The following is a 25727-nucleotide window of genomic DNA, read 5'->3' as shown; positions in this document are numbered from 1 at the left end:
AGTTCAAAGCAAAAGACGAATTCTGGAATATCCTTTGGCCATGTGTACTTCATTAAGATATGCTTAAGCAATAGACACTAACAAACAAAACTAAAGAAATACCCTAAAAATTATACATATGCAAAGAAAAAATATTATAAAAAATAAAATCCAGAAATAAAGTACATTCTTCAATGATGAAAGACTAGAGAGAAATATTGTCTATTCACACAGCATAAATCTCTTACTACATGATCCTCAAAAAGCTAAAAGAACATTCTTTAATCTTTTATTTGGGAGGGAGTATAAAATTTCCTCAACCTTTTATGACCAATATAAATAATATACTATGGCAATCCAAAGGTAGATTTTTAATTGACATTTTATCAATAACTGGTTAATAAGCTTTAATAACAGCAAATTTTAAATTGTTTAAATTTGCTTTTTCAATCTAAAACTATTATGTTCACATAAAAAATTATATTTTTCTCAACAATTGAACATGAAAATAAAAATAACTCATTCTGTTAGTTCTTCACAAAACAAAGCTAACTTTATCTCCCATAGGTTAGAGGAATGCTTAATTATAGAATGCTACAGTTACACTGTCTTACAGTAGAAAGCACAAGGAAGCAAGGAAACTTCCAGAATGAAAGAAAAAAATCTAAAATTAAAAGAGTGTAAGGCACCTCCAAATTGATGCTAGCAATAATTCTAATGTCTAAAGTTTACTCAGAAAATTACTTAATCTTCTTCCCAGTGAAAAAAGACAATTATAAAACAACCATCCTTGTAGCCACATCAATTAAGCATTAAAATATGTCAATCAGTAGGTATGATTACATCATAATCACTGGAAAAAAATACAATTACTTTTAAATATTTCATTTAGTCAAAAATTTTTCCTACATTGAGGTCTTCTTTGCCTAGATGTACTTAATTCTGACATACTTCATCCACTTGTTTTCTTTTAGATCAATTAGCCAATACACTTAACATGCAGTAAATTGCCCACATGCTCTGTAGTTCTTAAATTTGAAAATTACTGGAAAATGTGTTACTGTTTTTGTATGTCAATCATTGAAAAAGACATACTTAGATGCTTACATAACTCTAATCGGTCCAAAACCCACAATTCTGAGGAGAAAGGTAATAGAAACTACTGATGAAAGTCACTTTTTGCTCCTATAGAATTTATATACACACACATAGATACACATACACTTACAGAGACTATTTCTTAAATGTGCCTCAATAATAGCTAATAATGGCCATTAGCATTAATGCAACTTAGAATTACTCTAAAATAGCAATTGGGTTCACTGCTGTTTCTTAGCACATTAGAAACAAGTTAATAAGTTTTTAATTATAGAGACAAGTTAATTTAAAATTCAGTATTCCAGATGCCTGTTAGTAAATCCTACTTTCCCAATAATATAAAAGGCTTTAATCTCAATAATGTTAAAAAGACATTTAGGGGTCAAAATAGTTGTAATATCTTCGAATGATTTGTCTTTCAATTATCTTCTGATTTTCCAATTAATTCTAGGTTTTCATCATAAAAACTAAATAACTTTATTTTAAAGAATCTACTATTCTAGTAAACTCAGATTTGAAATTCTGGGTGCTACATATGGGCCATATTTAAGCACTTGACATATTTAATAAACAAAATGTAATAACTCAATATTCTATAAGCATTTTATATCTCAGTAGCCTTATAAATGTTTTCTTTACATCAACTGAGTCTTAATCTCCTGATTATATACTATTTGAACCAGTTTTGAAAGCATTTCATTCTTTTACTTACTGAGGTCACCCTCTCATTAAGTATCAGACAAAATACCTAAGACTCAACCATGGAAGCAGAAAAAAGGATGACTTGGAATGTCTTTTAAAATTCAGTAAGAGCAAATCAAGGATCTCTTTGCTTTCACCAGCACCGTAAATGGGAATAGTCAGCCATGGTTTTCTTGCCCCAAGACTAGTACTTGAAGAAAGGGGGTGGAATCATCTTCAGAAGGGCTGATTGATTAGGGCCATAAGAAAGACTGTGTTTTGTTTTCTACGGGCACTAAAGGTCAGACTAGTATCAGCACCTCTCCTAGCCAGAGCCAAGGATCTAAGACAAGCCTGCAGGTGGAAACAGTTGGGTCCCACCCCAATTTGTACATCAGTAGCTTTATTGAGAGCTCAGAACAGTTGAGAATTGAGAAGCTTATCTTTAGTACTTTGTGTCTTTGATACTTGGCTTCTCTCTTAGAAGAGAAATAAGTTGTTGGCTGGTATGCAATTGATGTGATCTAGACTCTGAACAAATACCATTCACAGTTGCTTCTGAATAAACAAGACACTTTTTAAATTAGTTTACAAAGAATTTTGTATGCCCTTTTGGATGCTGATAAGAAGCAATGCAGAAGCCAACTCTCTTAGGTCAGCTCAAGTTAGTGACAACACTGTATCATTGATAACACCATTCTGAACTTGAGCTTCTTTTATTTTCCTTTATAGTAAGTTATGGCTTCCTTTCAAGTTGCTTGGGTTGCAGGTGTTCAAACTTCTACAGCTATGCCAAGGAGTTGTACTTACAGAGCAGAAAGGGCTAAATGCATGTTTCTAATGAAGCAATTAACTTAAGTGCCCCCCTGTTGAGAAAAGTAGGCTGATACCTAAAGTGAGTTCAGAATAAAGATTAGCACATAGCACAGGCTGTTAATGGTCTATAATGAGATTCCTGATCACATTATTTTGTTTGACCTTCCTTTTATTAAAAAAAAAAAAAAAAGAGGCAAGGAAAAATAAAAGGGTGGTGATAAAATTTTTAAACGTTCTATCACATTATTAAAATGCAAGGATTTGGCCATATATAATTTTAAAAAGGAAACAAATTTATGCAACAGACATTGGGATATTCACTTCTATTAAGACAAACGTGACAATTTCAGAAAGTTAAGTGTAAAGAAGAGGACTATATTCTCATTTGTTTAGTACTTTTTAAAAAGCATTGACTATTCGTATTCATCTTAGCAGAATTCCCACATTGAGTATTTTTAATGAATAATTTACCTCCAGCATTTTCATTAATAGCATATCAACTTGTTGGTTGGTATCTACCTGACCAAAGGGTAAATTAAGGTCTTTTTGAAAAATGATCACAAAACCAATTTACCTTTAAACTTCCAAAACAATTAAAACGAAACTTAACCCTCTATTAAAAAAAAAAATGCTTTTCTAAAATAATGTTTTCAAGTTAGAATTTTCTAAACTAAGTGTAAAGAATTTACAGGATTATTAAATACCTTTCTAATTATGTCAGGATTTTCTCCATTCTATTAATTTTGAAACAAAAGTAAGGTGACCATCTGTTCAGGCATGCCTGAGATTTTCCTGGTTTTAACAGTGAAAGCCCCATGTCCTAGGAAACCTCTCAAGAACCTCAGGCAAACCAGGATGGTCAGTTACCCTAAGAATAAAATACAATTAAGATTGCTGGCATAATCTTATTCACAAACTTGTCATATACAGCTGATGTTCGAGGAAGACATTAAATTAACAATCTGATGCTTCAGGAATAAAGCCTTAGAACTATAAAATAAGTCTAAAAAATAAGGCTTCTTTGCCATGGTCATAGTCTATTCTCAATTACCTCTTATGATATGGAATGCCAGCTGCTGGCATTCCAAATATCATATTACTGTTCATTTCCTCTGCTTATCTTTTACGAACACCATTATTAATCATTAGTTTCAGTGATCTGTTTAAATTCCACTTCCTCTTTCTTTTCTCTTACCCGATGAAGTATTAAAAAACAATAAAATGGTCCCTATAAATTTCCCACATAAAATCTAACACCTACATCCAAAATGCCCATAAAACTGGACCCAAAGTTCCAAGACTATGACTTCCTTTATATCCATCAAATGGACACTCTTGATTACAAATAACCTTGGCAGAAAGAATCAGAGTATATACATAGCATTCTGGAAATTTTCTAAACTTTCACAAGAGCACTTCACTTCTAATTGCAGGATTTCATGTGAGAATGACACTTATCAGACATGAAGAGATAAGATAGTACCTGGAATTAGCTAAGCAATAGTATTTTTTCACTAAGAATTTAGTAATCATGATTTCTTAAGCCTCAAAGGTTTAACACTTCTTTCATATTTTAATTTCAGAAGAGTGAAGATGTTCCTATAAAATACCATCAGTTAAGTTTATGTACAGTCTTTTCTACTTAAAAAATGTGCTACTCAGAACTGACATATAACTAAAAGCACTTGTATGGAAAAAAAACAAGACTTGCACTAAACCTCCTCCACTCATAAATCCACTATTTACTTACAACTATACCCATTTATCTGCCTATTCTAATAGCAAACAAGGGGATGAATGATAATATTGGGGTACGAATGAGAGTTAATCCTGAGAAAAACTTACAACATATTCTCAACTGGTAACCCTACCTAATTCAGTCATACAAAAATATTCAGGAAGCATATGAAACTACCAATACTTAACATTTTTTAACTTATAAAAAATAGCAATTTCACATTGTTTATATAATGAAAGTTATAAAAAGCACATGAGGACTTAGCATACTTAAGTGGATGGATAATTACATACTTAATCTCCCATGCTGTAAATGCTGAGTCTAAGTCATTTTCAACCACATCCCTGAATATACTGTGGACAATTCTAGTGAGAAGAAGTTCCAAGATAAAAGATTCCATTCTGAGTCCCTTTGGGGGATACAATTCTCAAGTTGAAATGAAACTCTGTACCTGATAAAATTTAAATCTAGCCCTGTACTATTTACCAACAGTCTAAGTCCTAATGCTTCCAGGGGCTATGCAGGTTAGGTTTAAGCAAACCTATGTGTATCCACTGCATGAAAAGCAGGGACTGGGGCAAATGGAAAACTACAAGCGAGGGTATAAAGGTGGCAGCCACTATTCAGTGAGGATTGTTAGTGTGGGGAAGTACTAGTACTCGGTGGCCCGCCATTCTGATTATTCGAAAAACACACAAATCCCTATTTTTACACAGGAGTCACATGACTTTCAAAAATTGGCTCATTTATTTTTAAAACACTGAATATGTGTGGTATAGTAAGAAATATATTCGGTCTTTGTCCTCAACAGAGTTCCTAACCCCTTTGGAATTTCTGGAGTGACAGGAGCGCCTTTCTTCATGAACCCCTTTCACACCAGTGTTTATGCTGATGACCTGACTTTGGGTGGAGTCATTAGATTGCCTCAGGATGTGACTGGTTACCAGAAAGGCCAAAACATTAAAGGGTTGGCACTTTCAGTCCAATGCCCAACCCAACTCCAGAAAAGAATGTGTAGCTAGAGCTCTCTAAAAGCTCTGGAACAAAGAAACTGGACATGGCAGTGGAGGGGAGGCAGGACGCTTCTGGGTTGGTGAACACATCAATGTACTGAGAGAGCAGCCTGCCCAGTAAGGGCACTGCAACTCTGCACTCTGACCTCTGTGCATCTCTTCCCTTTGGCTGTTCCTCAGTTGGGTCCTTTGTACTAAGCCAGTATATAAAACTAACGTGTTTTCTCAAATTCACTAAGCCATTCTAGCAAAGTATCAAACCTGAGGAGATGGTCATGGGAACCGCCAACTTAGAGCATTTCAGAAAAATGAGTGACCCAGGACGTGCCAACTGGAATCTGAAGTAAGTGCAGTCTTATGGGACTGAGCCCTTTAGCTTGTGTAAATTGACACTAACTCCAGGTAGACAGTGTCATTATTGAATTACTGGACACACAGTTGGTGTTGGAGAAGAATTAGTTAGTAGTGTTGGAAAACCCTCTAATGTGCCAAACAAAACTGCCCCAATCCAGCTTTATTTAAAGCTAACAGCGTATATCCTCTGCTAAATCTCAAACCAATTCTTTTGTCCCCAAGCTCTTGGAATAGGAAATCTTTACCTAACAAATTTGATCTTTGAGGTTGGCCTCTCACAAATAGAGTGACTTCTGAAATACGGCAAGTCAAGTATAAATATTTATTTAGATCCTGCCAGATGCCAGGTACTATGCTAGGTGCTGGGGACAGAAGTGTGAATAAAATAGACATACCCCCTGAACTCAGAACATTTATACTCTTGTGAAGAGAGTCAAATAAACACATTATAACACATTGTGGTAAGAGCCATAAAGAGGTATTAAGAGATAACAAGGGAAACCTGATCAGACACACTCAGACAGTCATGGGAAGCTTTCAGGAGGAGATAAGGATCTAAGACCTAAAGGGGGAGGTGGAATTCTGAATCCACCATCACAGCTGCTCTTTCACTTATGCTATTCCCTCTCCTAAAATCCCCACCCCTAGTCTATACCTAGAGACCAACTGTCCTTTCAAGGTGCAGGAGCACATAAAGCAGTTATGACCAACTTCCAAGGATCCCAGCTGTCAATCATCTTATTCCCCCAGTGGAGAAAATGGAAACGTATAACACTGGGAAGATATCAGGATCGTCATGTTCAGAGAGACTGTGCCAGCTCTTCCTCCTGATGGGAGAAGCCCTCAGCTGAACTATGCCCAGTGGATCACTCATCAGTGAGTTTACAGTATAGAGCTACTGATTACAGTATAGAACTCTAATAGCTTCAGAATTCTACCACCTCTGCTGACTTCCCATGTTTTGATCTCTCCAACATTTGAATAAAGCAAGCAATGAAGTGGACCTAGATTAGAAGTCAATTGTTACTAAGGTATCAGAATTTAGCAGGCTGTGTTTCTCCAGTGAGGAACGGCAGGTTCTGGCAGTCACTATCTGCAGCAGGGAGCAAAAAAAATAAGGCCTCACAGCTAAGAAAGTGGCTCTTTGCATTATCATGCTAATAAAAAAGATTAATCAATCCATTATCTTTTTCTGACTACAACATAACATCAATTCTGAAACAAATCCTAAAAAGATTCTGAAATAGGACTATATTTGAGATGTTCTTGCCTATAAAACATAATGAAGTCACCAACAATGTTCAAAGTAGATTATCAATGATGATTTTCTCATTAGAAGGAAGTTGAAAATACCACATGCTTTAAAAAATAATTTTTTAATCAAACACGTTCCCCAAAGAATAAAATATTTACTAACAAATGAAGTTTTGTGGAAGAGATTAATTTTACAAAGCAGAATTTCTGATCTGAAAAGCCATTCAAAGTTGTTAGTTTCAGAGTCAGTGCATAGAACAAAACCAAAACTTCCCATTAAGTTGAATAATGAAGCAAAAAAAGAAATAATGAACCAACATCAATCTGGAAGCCAGTTACAAAAATTCAACTTCATTACCAGTCAGACATTCTCTGAGGAAGTACTATGGGCAAACTGTGCTCAATAAGAACCCAGCAGATTAAAAAAAGGGGGAAAAAAAGTAATGATACCATCCCTCAGAAGCTTTAAATACAGCTAAGAAAACATGACAAAATAGAGTTCTACAAAATTATAATTAAAATATAAGTAGTATATAATTCTACTAGATGTGAGTCAAAGTACCAATAAAAAAATAAGGATGAGATGTGTTAAATATATGGAAGATAATAGATGAAGTTGCTGCATTTCTAATGTAAAAAAAAAAATTACAAGACCAAAATAAAAAAACTATTAAGAGTATGATCATATGAGGAATTCAATATTCACAAAATGAAATACCAATAACAAATCTGTAGATCCACTAAAAACAACAATGTAATGCCTTGAAAATTACCTTTAAAAAACTACAAAGCCACAGTCATCAAAACAGTGTGGTACTGGTATCAAAGCAGACAGACAGATCAATGGAACAGAATAGAGAACCCAGAAATAAACCCTGACACCTATGGTCAATTAATCTTTGACAAGGGAGGCAAGAACATAAAATGGGAAAAAGAAAGTCTATTCAGCAAGCATTGCTGGGAAACCTGGACAGCTGCATGCAAAGCAATGAAACTAGAAAACACCCTCACACCATGCACAAAACTAAACTCAAAATGGCTGAAAGACTTAAATATACGACAGGACACCATCAAACTCCTAGAAGAAAACATAGGCAAAACACTCTCTGACATCAACATCATGAATATTTTCTCAGGTCAGTCTCCCAAAGCAATAGAAATTAGAGCAAAAATAAACCCATGGGACCTCATCAAACTGAAAAGCTTTTGCACAGCAAAGGAAACCCAAAAGAAAACAAAAAGACAACTTACAGAATGGGAGAAAATAGTTTCAAATGATGCAACGGACAAGGGCTTAATCTCTAGAATATATAAGCAACTTATACAACCCAACAGCAAAAAAGCCAATCAATCAATGGAAAAATGGGCAAAAGACCTGAATAGATATTTCTCCAAAGAAGATATACAGATGGCCAGCAAACACATGAAATAATGCTCAACATCGCTGATTATAAGAGAAATGCAAATCAAAACTACCATGAGATACCACCTCACACCAGTCAGAATGGCCATCATTCATAAATCCACAAATAACAAGTGCTGGAGGGGCTGTGGAGAAAAGGGAACCCTCCTGCACTGTTGGTGGGAATGGAAACTGGTACAGCCACTATGGAGAACAGTTTGGAGATACCTTAGAAATCTATACAGAGAACTTCCATATGACCCCACAACCCCACTCTTGGGCATATATCTGGACAAAACTCTACTTAAAAGAGACACATGCACCCGCATGTTCACTGCAGCCCTATTCACAATAGCCAGGACATGGAAATAACCCAAATGTCCATCAACAGATGATTGGATTTGGAAGATTGGTATATATACACAATGGAATACTACTCAGCCATAAAAAAGAATGACATAATGCCATTTGCAGCAACATGGATGGAACTAGAGAATCTCATCCTGAGTGAAATGAGCCAGAAAGACAAAGACAAATACCATATGATATCACTTATAACTGGAATCTAATATCCAGCACAAATGAACATCTCAGAAAAGAAAATCATGGACTTGGAGAAGAAACTTGTGGCTGCCTGATGGGAGGGGGAGGGAGTGGGAGGGATTGGGAGCTTGGGCTTATCAGACACAACTTAGAATAGATTTACAAGGAGATCCTGCTGAATAGCATTGAGAACTTTGTCTAGATACTCATGTTGCAACAGAACAAAGGGTGGGGAAAAAAATGTAATTGTAATGTATACATGTAAGGATAACTTGATCCCCTTGCTGTACAGTGGGAAAAGAAAAAAAAAGAAAATAACCTTTAATTAACAAGTGATATACATATTAGTAAATTCAATTCTGCCTACATGAATATTCCTCTTTGGCCAAGGTAGAAGAATGTCCACTGAAACATAAATGCAAAACATCAAGAAAGATGCCCACTGATGTGAGCTTGTTTCTTTAAAAAAGGGACCTTTTTAAAACTACACCACAAAAATTCAAATACCTAGGAATACACCTGGCCAAGCAGGTAAAGTACTTATATGCTGAGAACTATAAAACATTAATCAAGGAAATTAAAGAAGATTCAAAGAAATGGAAAGATATTCCATGTTCCTGGGTTGGAAAAATTGATATTGTAAAAATGGCCATACTATCCAAAGCAATCTACAGATTCAATGCAATCCCTATTAAGTTACCCAGAACATTTTTCACAGAACAAGAACAAACAATCCAAAATTTTATATGGAACCACAGAAGACCCAGAATTGCCAAAAGAATTCTAAGGAACAAAAACCAGGCAGGAGGCATAGCTCTCCCAGACTTCAGGCAATGTTACAAAGCCACAGTCATCAAGACAGTGTGGGACTGGTACCAAAACAGACATACAGACCAATGGAATGGAATAGAGAACCCAGAAATAAACCCAGACACCTATGGTCAATTAATCATTGACAAAGAAGGCAAAAACATAAAATGGAAAAAGACAGTCTTTCCAGTAAGTATGGCTGGGAAACCTGGAAAGCTGTATGCAAATCAATGAAACTAGAAAACACCCTCACACCATGCACAAAACTAAACTCAAAATGGATGAAAGACCTAAATATAAGACAAGACACCATCCAACTCCTGGAAGAGAACACAGGCAAAACATTCTCTGACATCAGCCTTATGAATATTTTCTCAGGTCTCCCAAAGCAACATAAATAAGAGCAAAAAAAAAAAAAAAAAAAAACCAATGGGACCTATTCAAACTGACAAGCTTTTGCACAGCAAAGGAAACTAAAAAAAAAAAACCAAAAAGACAACTTACAGAATGGGAGAAAAGTTTCAAATGATGCAACGGACAAGGGCTTAATCTCTAAAACATACAAGCAACTTACACACCTCAACAGCAAAAAAGCCAACCACCCAATGGAAACATGGGCAAAAGACCTGAATAGACATTTTTCCAAGGAAGATATACAGATGGCCAACAAGCACATGGAAAAATGCTCAACATCCCTGATAATTAGAGAAATGGAAATCAAAACTACCATGAGATATCCCACCTCACACCAGTCAGAACAGCCATCATTAACAAGTCTACAAATAAATGCTGGAGAGGGTGTGGAGAAAAGGGACCCCTCCTGCACTGTTGATGGGAATGTAAGCTGGTACAACCACTATGGAGAACAGTATGGAGGTACCTTAGAAATCTATACATAGAACTACCATATGACCCAGCAGTCCTACTCTTGGACATATATCTGGACAAATCATTCTGTGAAAAAGACACATTCACCCACATGTTCATTGCAGCTCTATTCACAACAGCCAAGACATGGAAACAACCCAAATGTCCATTGACAGATGATTGGATTAGGAAGATGTGGTATATATACACAATGGAATACTATCCAGTCATAAAAAAGAAACAAAATAATGCCATTTGCAGCAACATGGATGGAACTAGAGACTCTCATACTGAGTGAAGTCGGAAAGAGAAAGACAAATACCATAGGATATCACTTACATCTGGAATCTAATATATGGCACAAATGAACCTTTCCACAGAAAAGAAAATCATGGACTTGGAGAATAGACTTGTGGTTGCCAAGGGGGAGGAGGAGGGAGTAGGGTAGACTGGGAGCTTGGGGTTAATAGATGCAAACTATTGCCTATGGAATTAGATACTGCTGTGTAGCACTGGGAACCATGTCTAGACACTTATGATGGAGCATGATAATGTGAAAAAATATAATGTATACATGTATGTGTAACTGGGTCACCATGCTGTACAGAGGAAGAAAAAATTGAAATAACAATTAAAAAAATAAAAACAAATAAATAAATAAAAAGGGACCTCACTCCAAACTAAAGACATATATAAATTATCAAATATTGAAAAACAAAGTCATATTGAATATTTTGTGTATATTAGTATATCTTGCTGAGAAAACATGGACAAATGATGACTGACTATAGCCAATTTTATAGAATTTCTGTTATTTGGCGATGCCAAATTTTTGGTTAAATCTCATGTGGGAATCATCTATAATAGATATACCTATTTAATTGATGGCCAGTAAGATTCAATCAAGTTACAACATTTTAGGACATAAAGATCATGGTTAGATAGATGAAAACATTCAATTCAGGTATAGCTGGTTTAATAGCTAAGGAGGGTCTTAGATTCACAACAAAATGAGAGGGTGGTAATAATTCAAGGATAAAAACAACTGGATGAGCACAAAAAATTCAGTAACATATATAGCTCTTTACAATGTACACTACAGACAGAGCCTCGTTAATTTCTCCAAAAAACTCAAGCTATGTGGCTGTGAGAGAGGGAGTGGAACAAAAATGCACTGAGCATATGTTGTGAACCGTGCTGAGAACTTTACATATATTGCTTTAATCTTCAGAATCACCCATTCTTTATTTATTTACTTATTTATTTAGTCTTTTTAGAGCCACACCCATGGCACATGGAAGTTCCCAGGGGGTCAAATGGGAGCTGGAGCTGCCGTCCTATGACGCAGCCAGAGCAACAAGGAATCCAAGCCACGTCTATGACCTACATACAACACAGCTCATAGCAACACTGGATCCTTAACCTACTGAGCAAGGCCAGGAATCGAACCTGCATCCTCACAGATGCTAGTCAGACTTTCTTCCAATAAGCCATGAACTCCAAAATCACCCATTCTAAAAGCAAGAAATTCAGCAAAGTGCAGTAAAGACAGAAGCATACTCAAAACTAGGTCTATCCAACATATTGCCCAAAAAGTAAGCCTCAACCCTAGACTTTCTCTTTAGGAGTCTATTTAACCTTACTTCTTCTCTCTTGGCCTCTTTCTCAATTTTCTCCCTTTATAACTATCAAGATACCAGAATTTCAGCTACTACTTCTCTTTAAATGCTATCCATTTCTGCTGCTACTGAATTACCTTTCCTTCATCTATGAATAAAGAAATGTACTAACACAAACCACACTGAGTGATTAGTACTTATCACAATATACTAACACAAATCTAAATCATAAGCTGATGTATAAATTTCCCATGTACAGACTTCAAAGAGTAGAGACAAATTTCTTTATACTACAGTATTATACCATCTCCACAAATACTTGCTTTATTTTAGATCATTCTAACAACAAATAGAATTTTCAAAGTATAGAGTTCAATCCTTCTTCTATTAATGAGAAGAATTCATGAAATCTGAAATAAAAACATTGAGTCTTTATATGTCATAAGACAGCTAAGGAATTCCTAACATCACTTGTTTTAAAATTAAAGAAGTTATAGAGTAATTATAAATTTATAGCCAATAAACATGTCTATATATAAGCATTCCTCTCCCTTTTCCCACATTCAAGCTTCTTTTATTTCCTTAAATTCTGACTTAAAGCCAAACTTACTGTATTGTGAGATAGAAACAAAAAAGAACTCATAACCCACTAGCTTAACCAATACAAAAAAACAAAAACAAAAACAAAAAAAACTCATAACCCATTGGTTTCCTTTGTAAAAGCCATAAATCCTCTACATGGTGCTACCTATGATATATTCATACTAAAAAAAAAAAAATCCAACAACATACATGATCAATCCTCCAATTTAGAGGAAATAGAAGGGATGAAGGAAAATGTTAAATGGTACTAAAGAGATGCTATCAGCAAAACCTAGACTGTGGGACACTTCATATGGCAACCAATACAATTTTTTTAAGAAATAAACTTCAATGCAAAAGGGATGGAAAGGTTGAAATAATGAAGTTAAAGAGACTTAAAAAACAAGCAACTGAAATATAAAGACCTTAATTAAATACTGACTCAAGCAAAGAACTATTAAGATTTATGAAGTAGTAATAAGAAAAATTTGAAGACGGATTAAATACTTGATAATACTAGGGAACTACCGTTATTTTTTAATGTATGTTAATATATTTCTGGTTATGTCTTCTACTGTGTCCTTACTTTTTTAAAGATACATGTTAGAATATTTACAGATAAAATGATATGATGTCTGGGATTTATTTAAAAATGATTTAGAAATTAAGCATAAGAGATAAATGAAATGAGATGGGCCATCAATTGGCAATTGTTGTGCAAGGTAATGGGAATCCATTAGTCTCTCTACTTTCATATATATTTGAAAATTTCCATAATAAAATGATAAAAAGAAGAATTTCCAATACGTATTCTTTGACCATAAGGATAATTGTTTGTTACAGAACACAACAATAGAAAAAGCCATCTATTAGAAATTTATTCTTTTTTTTTTTTTTTTTTTGCTGTTTCTTGGGCCGCTCACGCAGCATATGGAGGTCCCCAGGCTAGGGGTGTAATTGGAACTGCAGCTGCCAGCCTACGCCACAGCCATAACAATGCAGGATCCAAGCCACGACTGCAACCTACACCATAGCTCATGGCAAAGCCGGATCCTTATCTCACTGAGCAAGGCCAGGGATCGAACCCGCAACCCCGTGTTTCCTAGTTGTATTCATTAACCACTGAGCCTCGATGGGAACTCCTAGGAATTTGTTCTTAAATATATAACTTAATACCTCAAAATGTAGGACCCTATCTAAAGAAGTACTGAATTCATTACTGGTCCTAATAAATACCTCTAGCTGATAAACATTATACCAGGGAAACTGGTGCATAATGCATTGCCGAATTTTACTATATGACAATGAATTAAGGCAGATAAAAAATCTTCTTTATATAATCAACTGAAAAGCTGATAATCAAGATATCTGAAATTATTTCAATTTTTATTGGCTATACATTAATAATTTGTTCTTAAAGCCAAAATGTGTAAAACAATAGAAAATAGTCTATATATGAACCACTTCATATGTATATTCAAAGATTACACAGAATATCCACAACAACATCAAAAAAAACAAGAAGTAATAATACTACTGATACCTTCCAAAATTTCACATCCTGTGGTACGTCATTAGACTCATGACACCTTAGGGTTTTTTTTTTAATCCAACTACTATAAGTCAGATACCTAATATAGTTCCTGGTACATAATCAACTAGGGACCCTTACTCGAATGGCTGAATTCATTTAATGCTCTTCTCCATTCTCAACTGAAGGGTTCTGTATTGTTAGCTATCACTAAACACAGTCAGATAGTACCATCAGTGTCACAGTCCATTCCCCACCACAATTCAGGTTAAAAGTATTTATTTGCCCAACATTTAGAGAGGATTCATTAATTTTTGCTATCTGATACAGACTCCCTACCTATAGCAACAAAACTTCAAATGACCCCTACCACCTCTGCTATTCCTATCCACAGGCTATGAACAAGCTGACTTTGGCCCCAAGTTCTAGTAGAACACAGACCTAGGCTATACCAACATTACATTCCAATCCCCAGTAACTCATTCAAAGATGAGTACAAGATTCAAGTTAGGACAACTAAGGCCAGCAAGGGTCAATTTTAAGACTTTCATTTGCATTCAAAGAATAGAGACTCTTCTCTATTGGATTTGGTGTTATGATGTGATAAACCTGGAGCTGTCAAGAACAAAACCAACAGAGCAGAAAGTAGAATCCAGGGGTAGGCAGCAGCTCAGATCCCATTCCCACAGCACCAGAATCTAGATCTAACTGTGAATATTTTAGGTATGAGACCAAGAAATTCCTTTTTGCTTAAGCTACCTTCTGTAAGGCTTTAGAATGAGACACATTTCATGATGAATCCATTCTGTTATTCATTGGTTGTGTGGAATAAGGAAATCATTTCATTCTCTGAACCTCAATTATCTCAAAGTACCTGCAAAACAGTTCTGAGTAAGCAAATGTGTATATTCCATCAGTGATATGAGTACAACACTTTGGGAGGCACTAATTCATAATATTCAACACCAAACAGGAAATTTTACGTTTTCAGCTTTTTATGCTTACATTCTTATAAAATCTAAAACACATGGCATTTCGAAAACACTAGGACTTTGTTATCACTGCATAATAAATAACTGGTAACAGGTGGTTCAAGAAGACAACTGGTAAATATTTTGCATAATGATTCTAGAAAAAAATCATAGCATGTCTATAAAACAAAGGTTCAAGTCTTGGTCACATGGAAAAAAAATGTTTCCCAAGTTTTATAAATCCCTCATTAATAATTCTAATATTTTTCCTTAAAACTCAACATTTTACCTCAAAATTTTAGCAAATTCTAAAGGAGTCAATTTAAATTTTAAAATTGTGGGGTTTTTCTTCTATCTTTAATTTACTGAAAAGAACAGGTTAAAAGCCTTTTCTGAACCTCTAAGCAAATACGTTTTTTCATGTTTTTAAAGTTATTCATAAAAACAAATGTAGCTTCTGCAAGAATACATGACCTCAATTGTAGACTGCATTCATTCCTCACAACACAAACATAACATTACAATATGGTAACATGATTACATTACCCTATAAAAGTCATCAGTCTTTTTTTATCAGAAAAAAGAAGCAACCGGAGGAACAGTCCCAATACCCAGTTTATGCTCATCTAGGACAGTTTGGACGTATTATTTCAAGAATGTTAAGTTGAACCTTCTAGAAATCTGCAAAACAGATGTAAGGCTGTTTGCATGGTTCCAATGACTTGATATAAAGTCTTCAAACATCTCTTTTTTCTTTTTTCATCAAATGTTCTGTTACGTTGCAGTGATATTCATATGGGAACTAAGAGTGGTGATCTGTGATGTTCAACCAAACGTGTCAACTTTACCCACTCATTACCCTACAGATTTTCTTCTGAGACATAGTTGTCAGATAATAACCAGAACAGATTTCCTCATCACCTTTAAACTTCAGAAATTTATGGTCTCTCTATTTCTCAATTCTCAGGGCACAAATTTTGGTTCCCACAAGTAATATCTAAGTCATGACTTGAGCCAATTTCTATAAGAATAATGCTTAAAATGAAGAGATTTGTTCATAAACACAGTACTAAGGCACGATTTTTTTAATTCAAATTAGAGATGAGTATCATAGCACAACTTACAAAGTTATAAACTGCAAACACGCTGTCATTTTTAAAAAACACTCATGTTAAAACCACATATGTAACTATACTAATATACTAGATTATATATGCACCTACCTATGAATTACCAAAGAAGCATCAGTAATTTTTTTTTAACTTCTGAAGTGTCCCAAAGTTTAGACAGATGTTATCCTATTTTCTCTGAGATTTTCTTTGAGCAGCTGTTCATTTGGACATGTTCTTTATTTATTGATATACTGTGTTCAATGCTGGGGTCACATTTCTTAAACAGGAACTTGGCAACTTCCAAATTCCATGGTAAATATTGACATATCTCAGCATGTCAATATTTACACTATCAGGACACTTTGATGAGTCTCTTCAACAATGGTTGCATCTTATTTCTTGGCAGCCACTTGTTTCTTTTCCAATTGAGCAAGATCATTCTTTATTCAATAAAATGCTCGTTAACTGTTCAGACAAAATTACAAGTAAGCTAAAAGCATCCTCTCACACAAAGACCAGATTGAACTCCTTGCTTATTTCAACATTTTGGTCACTTCTTGAGATTACTAAAGCTCAAAGAAACAAAGCACAAATTCATGAGTGTACTCCAAGTAATACTTGTTTTTGATTGCTTAATCCCAAGCCTAATCATTTTCAACCCATCTCTAAAGCCAAAAGACACTGAAGACTTTTCAGAATTTATAGAGTTAATTATTTCCTTTTTTGTTAATTCTAAAAGCTAGACAAACTTATAAAAGATTGGCTTACAGACTGCAAAAATGATGATGATGTTCAGAGAGAGAGTATTTGGAATCCAGAATACAAAAAGATAGCTGGAAAGTCTGGCTCATTATCTAGAATTAACTGCATTTTTTTAGAAGTAAAATTAGTTTACCTAATTTTTGTGCCAAGTATCACAAATCATGTTAATAAATTAATCATCAACTCAACCTTAAAAGCAAATTTCCATATCATTGGGAGAAAATCTTTGCATAATCTTGTAAATACCCCGGAATTTCCCAATAGCACAAAAGCAAAAGTTTAATTGAAAGTTATTGGCAATACTGGCATCTATCAAAAGCAAGAATGTCTCATCAGCAGTTTGGAATTCTAACACGGTTTTTTTCTCTTGGGCAATGAAACTCTCAATGGTGTTTTTCTTCCAAAAAGAGCACAATTTCATCAACATTAAAAATATTCTGGCTATAATAACCCTCTGTCCACTGATATCAGCAGGCGATTTAGAAAAAGGCACAACTCACTTTCTCATTAGCTCTGGCAGCTTCAGAAAAGACAAGGAACAAAATTGCCCAGGGCTGTAAAATGCACAAACTACCTCCTACTTGTGCAAAAAGAACAATCCTTCTGTTATTTTTAAGACAGCCAACTTTCTCCTGGAAAACATGGTATTGAGATTCCTTTATGGTGCAGCAAGTTAAGGATGTGAGTTGTCACTGCAGCGGCTCTGGTTCAATCCCTGGCTCAGGAACTTCCACATGCCATGGACATGGCCAAAAAAAAAAGATATTGCCACTGATTTTATACTCAAAAAGACCCAGATTCAAAACTCTATGGCTTCAGTGACTTTGGTCATGCCATTAATACATTAAACTCTTCACTGACTATTTTATATGTACCAACCTTTGATATCCCAAAGATGAGTAAGACATATTCCCAGCTCTCTAGTGAGATAAAAACACCCAAAGAGGATTATTATACAAGCTTGTTACATGTAGAAGCAAGATGAGAGCTCCTCTGAAAAGCAGCATACTAACCAGGTCAAAATCTCAGGGGAGGTTTCCTTGAGTTACATCTGATTTAAATCTTAAAAGGTATAAAAGGTTCGGAATGGAAAGAAAAAGATAAGGAAACACATTCCAGGCATAAGAATCTGCATGAGCAAAGGTTGGGGGAAGAAAGAGCACGATCTATGGAAATGATGATTCAGTGTTTCAGGCTGACTGCAAATCAAGAATTAAAAATTCAAATACCAAGTCAATTTTTTTCATTAAACCAAAACATGCTGTGTACTTCTATGCTTCAGAAAGTGGTTTAGAAATTGGCATAAGGTAACAAAAAACATAAAAAAATCCTGCCTTTGGAGTTCCCATCGTGGCGCAGTGGTTAACAAATCCGACTAGGAACCATGAGGTTGCGGGTTCGGTCCCTGCCCTTGCTCAGTGGGTTAACGATCCGGCGTTGCCGTGAGCTGTGGTGTAGGTTGCAGACACGGCTCGGATCCCGCGTTGCTGTGGCTCTGGCGTAGGCCGGTGGCTACAGCTCCGATTCAGCCCCTAGCCTGGGAACCTCCATATGCCGAGGGAGCGGCCCAAGAAATAGCAACAACAACAAAAAAAAAAAAAAAAAAAAAAGACAAAAAGACAAAAAGACAAAAAAAAAAAAAAAAAAAAAAAAAAATCCTGCCTTTGTGGAGTTTATATTTTAATAACAGAAAATGAACAATTTAAAATATACATAAGAAGGAGTTCCCCTTGTGGCTCAGTCGTAACAAAACTGACTAGTATCCATGAGAATGCAGGTTTGATCCCTGGCCCTGGCTCAGCAGGCTAGGAATCTAGCATTGCCATGAGCTGTGGTGTAGGTCACAGACACAGCTCAGATCTGGGGTGGCTGTGGCTGTGGTATAGGCCAGCAGCTGCAGCTCCAATTCAACCCCTAGCCTGGGAACTTGCATATGCCACAGGTGCGGCTCTAAAAAGAAAAAAAAAAAAAGATAAAAAATATAAGGGAAAGCAGAACTGAGGATGACTGCAAATATTGAACTTTGAGCAACTGGCTGTATAGAGTTGCCTTCAACTGAGATGAGAAATAAGTGGGCCAGGTTTGGGGAGAAAGGAGTCCAGTTTGTGACGTATGAGTCTGAGGTATCTTTAAATAAGTGAAGATGTAGAGGTGGACAATTGTATATGAGTCTGGAGTTCAGAAGGAGGGGGAACTAAGAATATAAGTGTGGGCGTTTTTTTGGTAAACAGATAGTATTTAAAGTCATTAAGACTTGAGGATATGACCAAAAGGAAGCATAGACAGAGGAAAATAAGAGAACCAAAGACTGAACCTTGGAACACTTCAACAATAAGAGATAGGAAGAACAGAAGACTGAGAAAGAGCAACCAATGAGATAGAAAGAAAACCAGGAGAGTGTGGTGTCCAGGAAATCAAGAGAAGAAAATTTATCATGGAGATGGGAGTGATTGATGGTGACAAAGGTTGCTAACAGGCCAAATGCACTAAGAACTGAGAAAATCAACACCTGGAGATCACTGCCAACACTAACAAGAGCACTGGGCGGGGGGGGGGGGGGGTGAGTGTAGGAGTATAGGAGCAAGAGCCATGTTGAAGTGATCTCAAGAAAGAAGAGTAAAAGAGAAATTGGGATTGGAGCACAGAAAACGCCTTAAAGGATTTTTGCTCAGGGTGGGAAGTAAAACAAGGTTAAGAGAAGAATTTCTTTCTTTTTTTTTTTTTTTTTTTTTTGCTTTTTATGGCTGCATGTATGGCACACGGCAGTTCCGAGGCTAGGGGTCAAATTGGGGCTACAGCCGCTGGCTTATACCACAGCCACAGCAACATCTGTGACCTACACCACAGCTCATGGCAATGCTGGATCCTTAACCCACTGAGCGAGGCCAGGGATCAAACCCCCATCCTCATGGATCGTAGATGGGCTCATTAACCACTGAGCCATGAAGGGAACTCCCAAGAAAAGCAATTCTTAAGGTGAAATGAATAACATGCAGGACAATCAAAAGTTTTATGGATCTTGGAGTTCCCATCGTGGCTCAGTGGTTAACGAACCCAACTAGTAACCACAAGGTTGCTGGCTCAATCCCTGGCCTCACTCAGTGGGTTAACGATCCAGCATTGCTATGAGCTATGGTGTAGGTCACAGGCGTGGCTAAGATCTGGTGTTGCCATGGCTGTGGCGATGGCCCGCAGCTACAGCTCAGATTACACCCCTGGCCTGGGAACCTCCACATGCTGCGGATGTGGCCCTAAAAAGGCAACACACACACAAAAAAGTTTTATGGGTCTTAATCTCAGAGCCACACAGAAAGGGAATTTAAAAAGGGTCAGGGAAGGGAAGGACAACGACAAACAACAGATAACAAAAAACTTCAACCTCAGACTCTGGAGACTAGCTGAGGATCAAAAAACAAAACTAAACAAAAAAGGAGTTAATATAAGTGAGTATCATTCAATGAAGAAAAATAAGGAAATCATTTAAAGGAAATAGGCAACAATACAATACTAAATATAAAGTAAAAAGAGGGGAGAAAGTGGTCTGGTAGTATAAAAGCAATACCAATTTCATTTTTTAAAAACTTTTAATTTAAAAAAAAAAAAAAGCTTTCACTGAGTACCTACATGCAAGTCAATCAGCCCTCCATCATCATCCTTCCCTTCAGAGGGATGGTTTTTTTGTTTGTTTTTTTTTGCTTTTCAGGGCCGCAGCTGCAGCATATGGAGGTTCGAAGGCCAGGAGTCTAATCAGAGCTGTAGCTGCAGGCCTACGCCACAGCCACAGCAATGCAGATCTGAGCCACATCTGTGACCTACACCACAGCTCGAGGCAATGCCAAGTCTTTAACCCACTGATTGAGGCCAGAGATTGAACTCAAAGCCTCATGGTTCCTAATCAGATTCATTTCCGCTGCGCCTCAATGGGAACTCCCAAAGGGTTTTTAATTTAGTGAAAAAGAAAGCCAGGCACACAACAGGCAACTTTTACTGAATGCCTAGCGCATGTCAAATACCAAGCTAGATGACTGACTTGTATTAACTCATTTGATCCTCACAACATTGGGGAAGCCTGTGCATTCTCTCCATATAAAAACATAAATACGTACTCTTTTTACCTACAATTCTACTGAACCCATGAAACCAAAGTTGAAGATACTCGTGGAAATGCAGAAGAGACAGTAATTTTTGAAGGAAATGATACAGTCAGATTTCATTTGTATAAAGAATATGATTCAAGATGACTTGAAAGGAGAATCCATAGCAGAGCTGTCCAAAGGAACCTTTTGAAATAGTGATGTAAAACAGTACTTAAATTAGTTCACTGGCAGTGAAAACCAAGAACAGAAAGTTTGAGTGCTTAATGGCCATGCAGTAGCTCAATTGTCATTTCCCCAGCAATTTCACCGCACAAATTTTTTTGCTGTTTACATGAAAATCAAACGTTACACACCCATGTATGTTCAGCCTTATCTATTGCAATTTGGGTTCTTTATGGGTACCTTAAAAATAGCTAGCAAACACTATTCTTACTTATTTCGAAGCCAAGGTAGAAAAGAGCCTCTGGCCTAAAATTAATTAAAATCCATAAATATAGTAAATCAATTGTGATCCTTAACAACTTGTTTCCTGGTATTCTTCACAAGCATTACATACTACTCTCAAGTGCTCATAAAGATCAAGACAATGTTCACATGAAAGCAAAATGTCTACAGACACATCTACTATTTTATTTTATTTTTTTGTCTTTTTTGTTGTTGTTGTTGCTATTTCTTGGGCCGCTTCCTCGGCATATCGAGGTTCCCAGGCTAGGGGTCGAATTGGAGCTGTAGCCACCGGCCTACTCCAGAGCCACAGCAACGTGGGATCCGAGCTGCGTCTGCAACCTACACCACAGCTCACGGCAACGCTGGATCACCACAGCTCACGGCAACGCCGGATCGTTAACCCACTGAGCAAGGGCAGGGACCAAACCCGCAACCTCATGGTTCCTAGTCGGATTCGTTAACCACTGCGCCACGAAGGGAACTCCACATCTACTATTTTAGAAGCCAAACTTGATGAATTGTACAACTTAACTTCCACACCTAAACCAAGGTTATTTACTTTGAATGGCAAGATTCGCAAGGTATAATGTAAAGCAATCACAAGGCAGAACATGAAAAGGTTTGGTTTTGTATAGGAGGAGGGTACGACATATTTTTATACATCTTATTCCACTCTTCCCATGCCCATGAAATTTCTGGGCCATATTTGTTCATCTGCTACACTCTGATGATTCCATGAATAAAGCTCAGTTAAAAACTTGCTGAACTTGTGTATTTGAACAACTCTTGACAATTCAATAAATTCAAAAGTAAAGTTGATTATGGTTTAAAAAAATAAAAACCTTTGGTGTGCAGTAGTCAACAATGTACCCACAGATAGTAGAAATCCAAATGTTCTAATAACTGTGTTGCCTTAAATATAGAAGGGTCTCACAGTTAGGCCAAGAATGGCACATAATTCAACACCTCATAGGAGCTTCTGTTCATCTTTTTTCTATTCCACTTTAAGTGAAAGTATTAAAAAAAAAAACTGATAGCATTCGAAAAAAATCCCCCACTCTCTGAAAAAAATAATAAACTATACTGTAGGAACCAAAGAGTTGCCATAATTTTTTGATTAGCTTGAGACAGTGGGAAAAACTCTGCGCCTCCGACATCTGAATAATCCCAAGAACAATGCAAACTGAACACTTCAAAGCACCTTCTCTAAAGACAAAAGGGGGTGGGGGGTGAGCCTTATTTAATGGGATTACTGATATCGGAGGAAGCTAAATTATGATAATAATGATTAAAAGAAAAAGTTGATGTGATTTGTCATCCTGGTGGACCACTTCTCTATAATACCAAATCAACCACTGAACTCAGAACGGCAGTTCGTTTCCATTTGTTACCACAGAAAGTTCTTTCCTGATCCTAATGGGCCCAGTAACTTTCGCCCCAGATGGAACCCATCGACAATTTACAAAAAGTTGGGAACTGGAAAACAGAGAACGCCAGTGTTAGAGAAATGAGCCAACACCTTCTCCACATAACCCCTTGGGATTCAAGTGTCCTAATCCCACACCTTAGAGAGCATTTCAAAAGCGCTTTTCATTCCAAAGAATTCCTCCGGTACAAAGGGAGAAAGTGAAAAGGGAGCCCAGGAGATGCACGCCCTGCGGGTAAGGTCAGGGAACCCAGGTGTTTCCCGAGAGTCCACAAACAGAAGGGCCAGGGGCTTACACATCGAGGGGAATCCAAGCCGGGAAAAATCTGTGCGCTGCGGAGTTGTAAAGAACTTTTAAAAAACAAAAGAAAAAGAAAAGAAAAAAAGCGGGGGGAGGAAAACTTGACCACCGACCATTTAAAGAGGCAGTCGCCACTTCCGGACCTTACCTGTCAGTAACCCCACTTCCGGTCTTCTCCAAAAGGCCCGCTCCCAGAGGCCGACCTCTGGCAGCCAATGAGAGTGTCACTTACTTCCGCGAGGCTGGATGACGTCACTTAAATCCCGCCTTTTCCCATACAGATGAGCCTATCGTAGCGCACTAGACGCTGGGCTCAGGAGGCGGTACCCTGACAGACCCAACCGGACCGCGGGAAGGAGCGAGAAAGGCAAGCCGGGCGTGCACGCCTCTTCCGCCCCGAGCCCGGAAGAGTGATGTGGCTGGGGCTTCGCCGGCCTCACTATGGTAAGAACCGGGGCGGCGGGGTCGCGGCTGAGCTTGTAAAGGGGATACGGGACCGAACTAGGGCTGGAAGGTTGGGCGGCGGCCCCGAGTCCTTGGCCAGGGAGCTCTGCCTCTAACTTGATTCTCCCGGGGCACGGAGGATGCACAGGTCCGGGAGCCATGTGGCCCCTGCACGTCCAAGCAGGGAGAACCAGGGCCTACGGCCCTACCTCACTCAGAGGCCATTTCCTGTCTTGTTTGGAAGAGATGCAGTAGTTTGGCTTAGCCGCGTTGGTTACCTAGACTCTCTGTGGTCCCTGATCCTTTGAGGCCTTAGGGGTGCCTGGGTTTGCCCGTATTATTTTTTGCCTCCTTCACTCCCTGCAGGCCTGACCCAAATGTGTTTCAGTGTTGTCCAATAAACCCCAAATGCCACACCTTAACTTTCACCTGTTGAATTAGTGGCCTTCTACGTTCCTACTGTTCCATTCTATCAACTTTAAAGATGCTACTTTACAAGCTATATTTTAATGATGGGAGTTGTTTCCGAAGGTGGTTTCTCTTCTAGGAACTTAATGTGTTTGGAATGGTGTCTGGCCTCGGGCCTTCCCTTCTTCATTTTAAGTTTTTTATGTTATTTTGCCTTAATGCAGATTCTTTTAATATTTGGGCCTTAGAAAAGCTTGAAATAAGTCACGAAAGTTCGCAAAGGAATGCTTACATCTCCAGGCCGAGAAAAATAGATAAAGCCAACGTAGTCAGAGAACAGATATAATAATCAATAGTAATAGCAAAATATCCCAAGCTATGTCTTCATTTTTACCTTTGTTAGAGTAAATGCCAGCAGCCTGTACACCACACCCTGGTGGTTAATTTATGAAGTCCATGTGCCAGATATTGCGTGTTTGAGCATATTTCTGCAGATATTATGATAGTATCAAAAGCAGCCCCCAGAAGCTCTTGTACAGTGAAACGTTGCTGAGTTTGTGTTCCCCAAAGTTCCTGGAGAATCCCATACAGCGCAAAATCCTTAGACATTTAATCGAAAACTCATTAGTTGTTGTTTGCTTTATGTCAGCCTCTTAGATTATAGCTGGGGCATAAGTCATAGTCTCTTACCTGGAGTAGTTTACCATTTATAGAGGAGATGGCAGTTTATTGGCAGGTTATTCCTTCCTCGTCCAGCTTCTTTTCTCACCTACCACATGATAGAATGGATACACTTGTGTCACTAGTGAGCTGTTAAAGTTAGAAAATGTGGTTCCTTTTTCAATCCAAAGAATAGAGACCCTCTTACTATTAATTCTTGCCTGTCCTTAAGGCTGAAGTTGCATTATTTTGCTCACAGTACAGTCAAGTATAGATTCTTATTTCCTCATCTTATTGTCGTATATACAATCTAGAAGCAAGATACACACTGTGTTTAAAATTAAAGGTACTTGAACTGTCTGGCCATACTTGTTTTTTCAAAATAACAATAATAGTTCTTATTTATTAGTGCCTGGTATGTGCTAGGTTGCATTTGAAAAAATAAGTATTATTTCAAGCTCAGATTTCTAAATGTGTTGTTTACAGGTAGAGGAAGTCAGACACAAGGACACTAATGTGCTTGGGGTCATACACTTAGTAGGTAATGAAGCTAGGACTCAAACTTATTTTAAAGTCCAGATACTGAAAGTTTTCATGCTGAGGTAAAAAAAAAAAAAAAACAGAAAAACATAACTGAGGATAAAATATACCTTAGTAATTTGTTGCTCTCAAATATAATATGCCAATCAAACATGGATGGAAAATAGAAACAACTGCCAGGTAATTAATTATTCCTGCTCTATTCCTATGAGCTTATGATGTCAACATTTTAGAAAAAGTACATTGCAGTTGGAAGAGCTACACAATGAGGG

General features: G+C 37.1%; 2 protein-coding genes and 1 long non-coding RNA gene across 29 annotated transcripts in view; 1 reads left to right on the top strand and 2 right to left on the bottom strand.

Annotated features, from left to right (window-relative positions):
• XRCC4 (X-ray repair cross complementing 4) overlaps window positions 1–23626 on the bottom strand; it is a 335612-nt gene extending 311986 nt beyond the window's left edge. For 8 of the 22 annotated variants that reach the window (XR_014838189.1, XM_085013987.1, XM_085013990.1 and 5 more), the window contains exon 1: window positions 23399–23575. The gene's annotated coding sequence lies outside the window, so the exon portion shown is untranslated. Of the gene's footprint in view, window positions 1–15046; window positions 15162–16481; window positions 16836–23240 lie in introns of those variants that run through there. The other 14 variants (XM_085013988.1, XM_085013989.1, XM_085013991.1 and 11 more) reach the window with 5 other exon arrangements.
• Window positions 23627–23801: 175 nt separating this feature from the next.
• Window positions 23802–25727, top strand: part of TMEM167A (transmembrane protein 167A) — a 30470-nt gene continuing 28544 nt past the window's right edge. The window contains exon 1 of the mRNA XM_003123759.5: window positions 23802–23847. Coding sequence (XP_003123807.1) covers window positions 23845–23847 — 3 coding nt within the window. The 5' untranslated portion in view covers window positions 23802–23844. The remainder of the gene's footprint in view (window positions 23848–25727) is intronic.
• The window catches only part of LOC146405620 (uncharacterized), a 141334-nt gene continuing 140552 nt past the window's right edge, over window positions 24946–25727 (bottom strand). For all 6 annotated transcript variants that reach the window (XR_014838213.1, XR_014838210.1, XR_014838214.1 and 3 more), the window contains one exon: window positions 24946–25024. This is a non-coding gene — a long non-coding RNA (uncharacterized LOC146405620). The remainder of the gene's footprint in view (window positions 25025–25727) is intronic.

This window comes from Sus scrofa, chromosome 2, assembly GCF_054392235.1.
Source record: "Sus scrofa isolate SSC_HxYL_T2T_F1_AM1 chromosome 2, Sscrofa_HxYL_maternal_Yorkshire_Landrace_v2.0, whole genome shotgun sequence".
NCBI lineage: Eukaryota > Metazoa > Chordata > Mammalia > Artiodactyla > Suidae > Sus > Sus scrofa.
The sequence above is the reverse complement of the archived record's forward strand: the minus strand, read 5'-3'. Positions and strand labels throughout refer to the sequence as shown.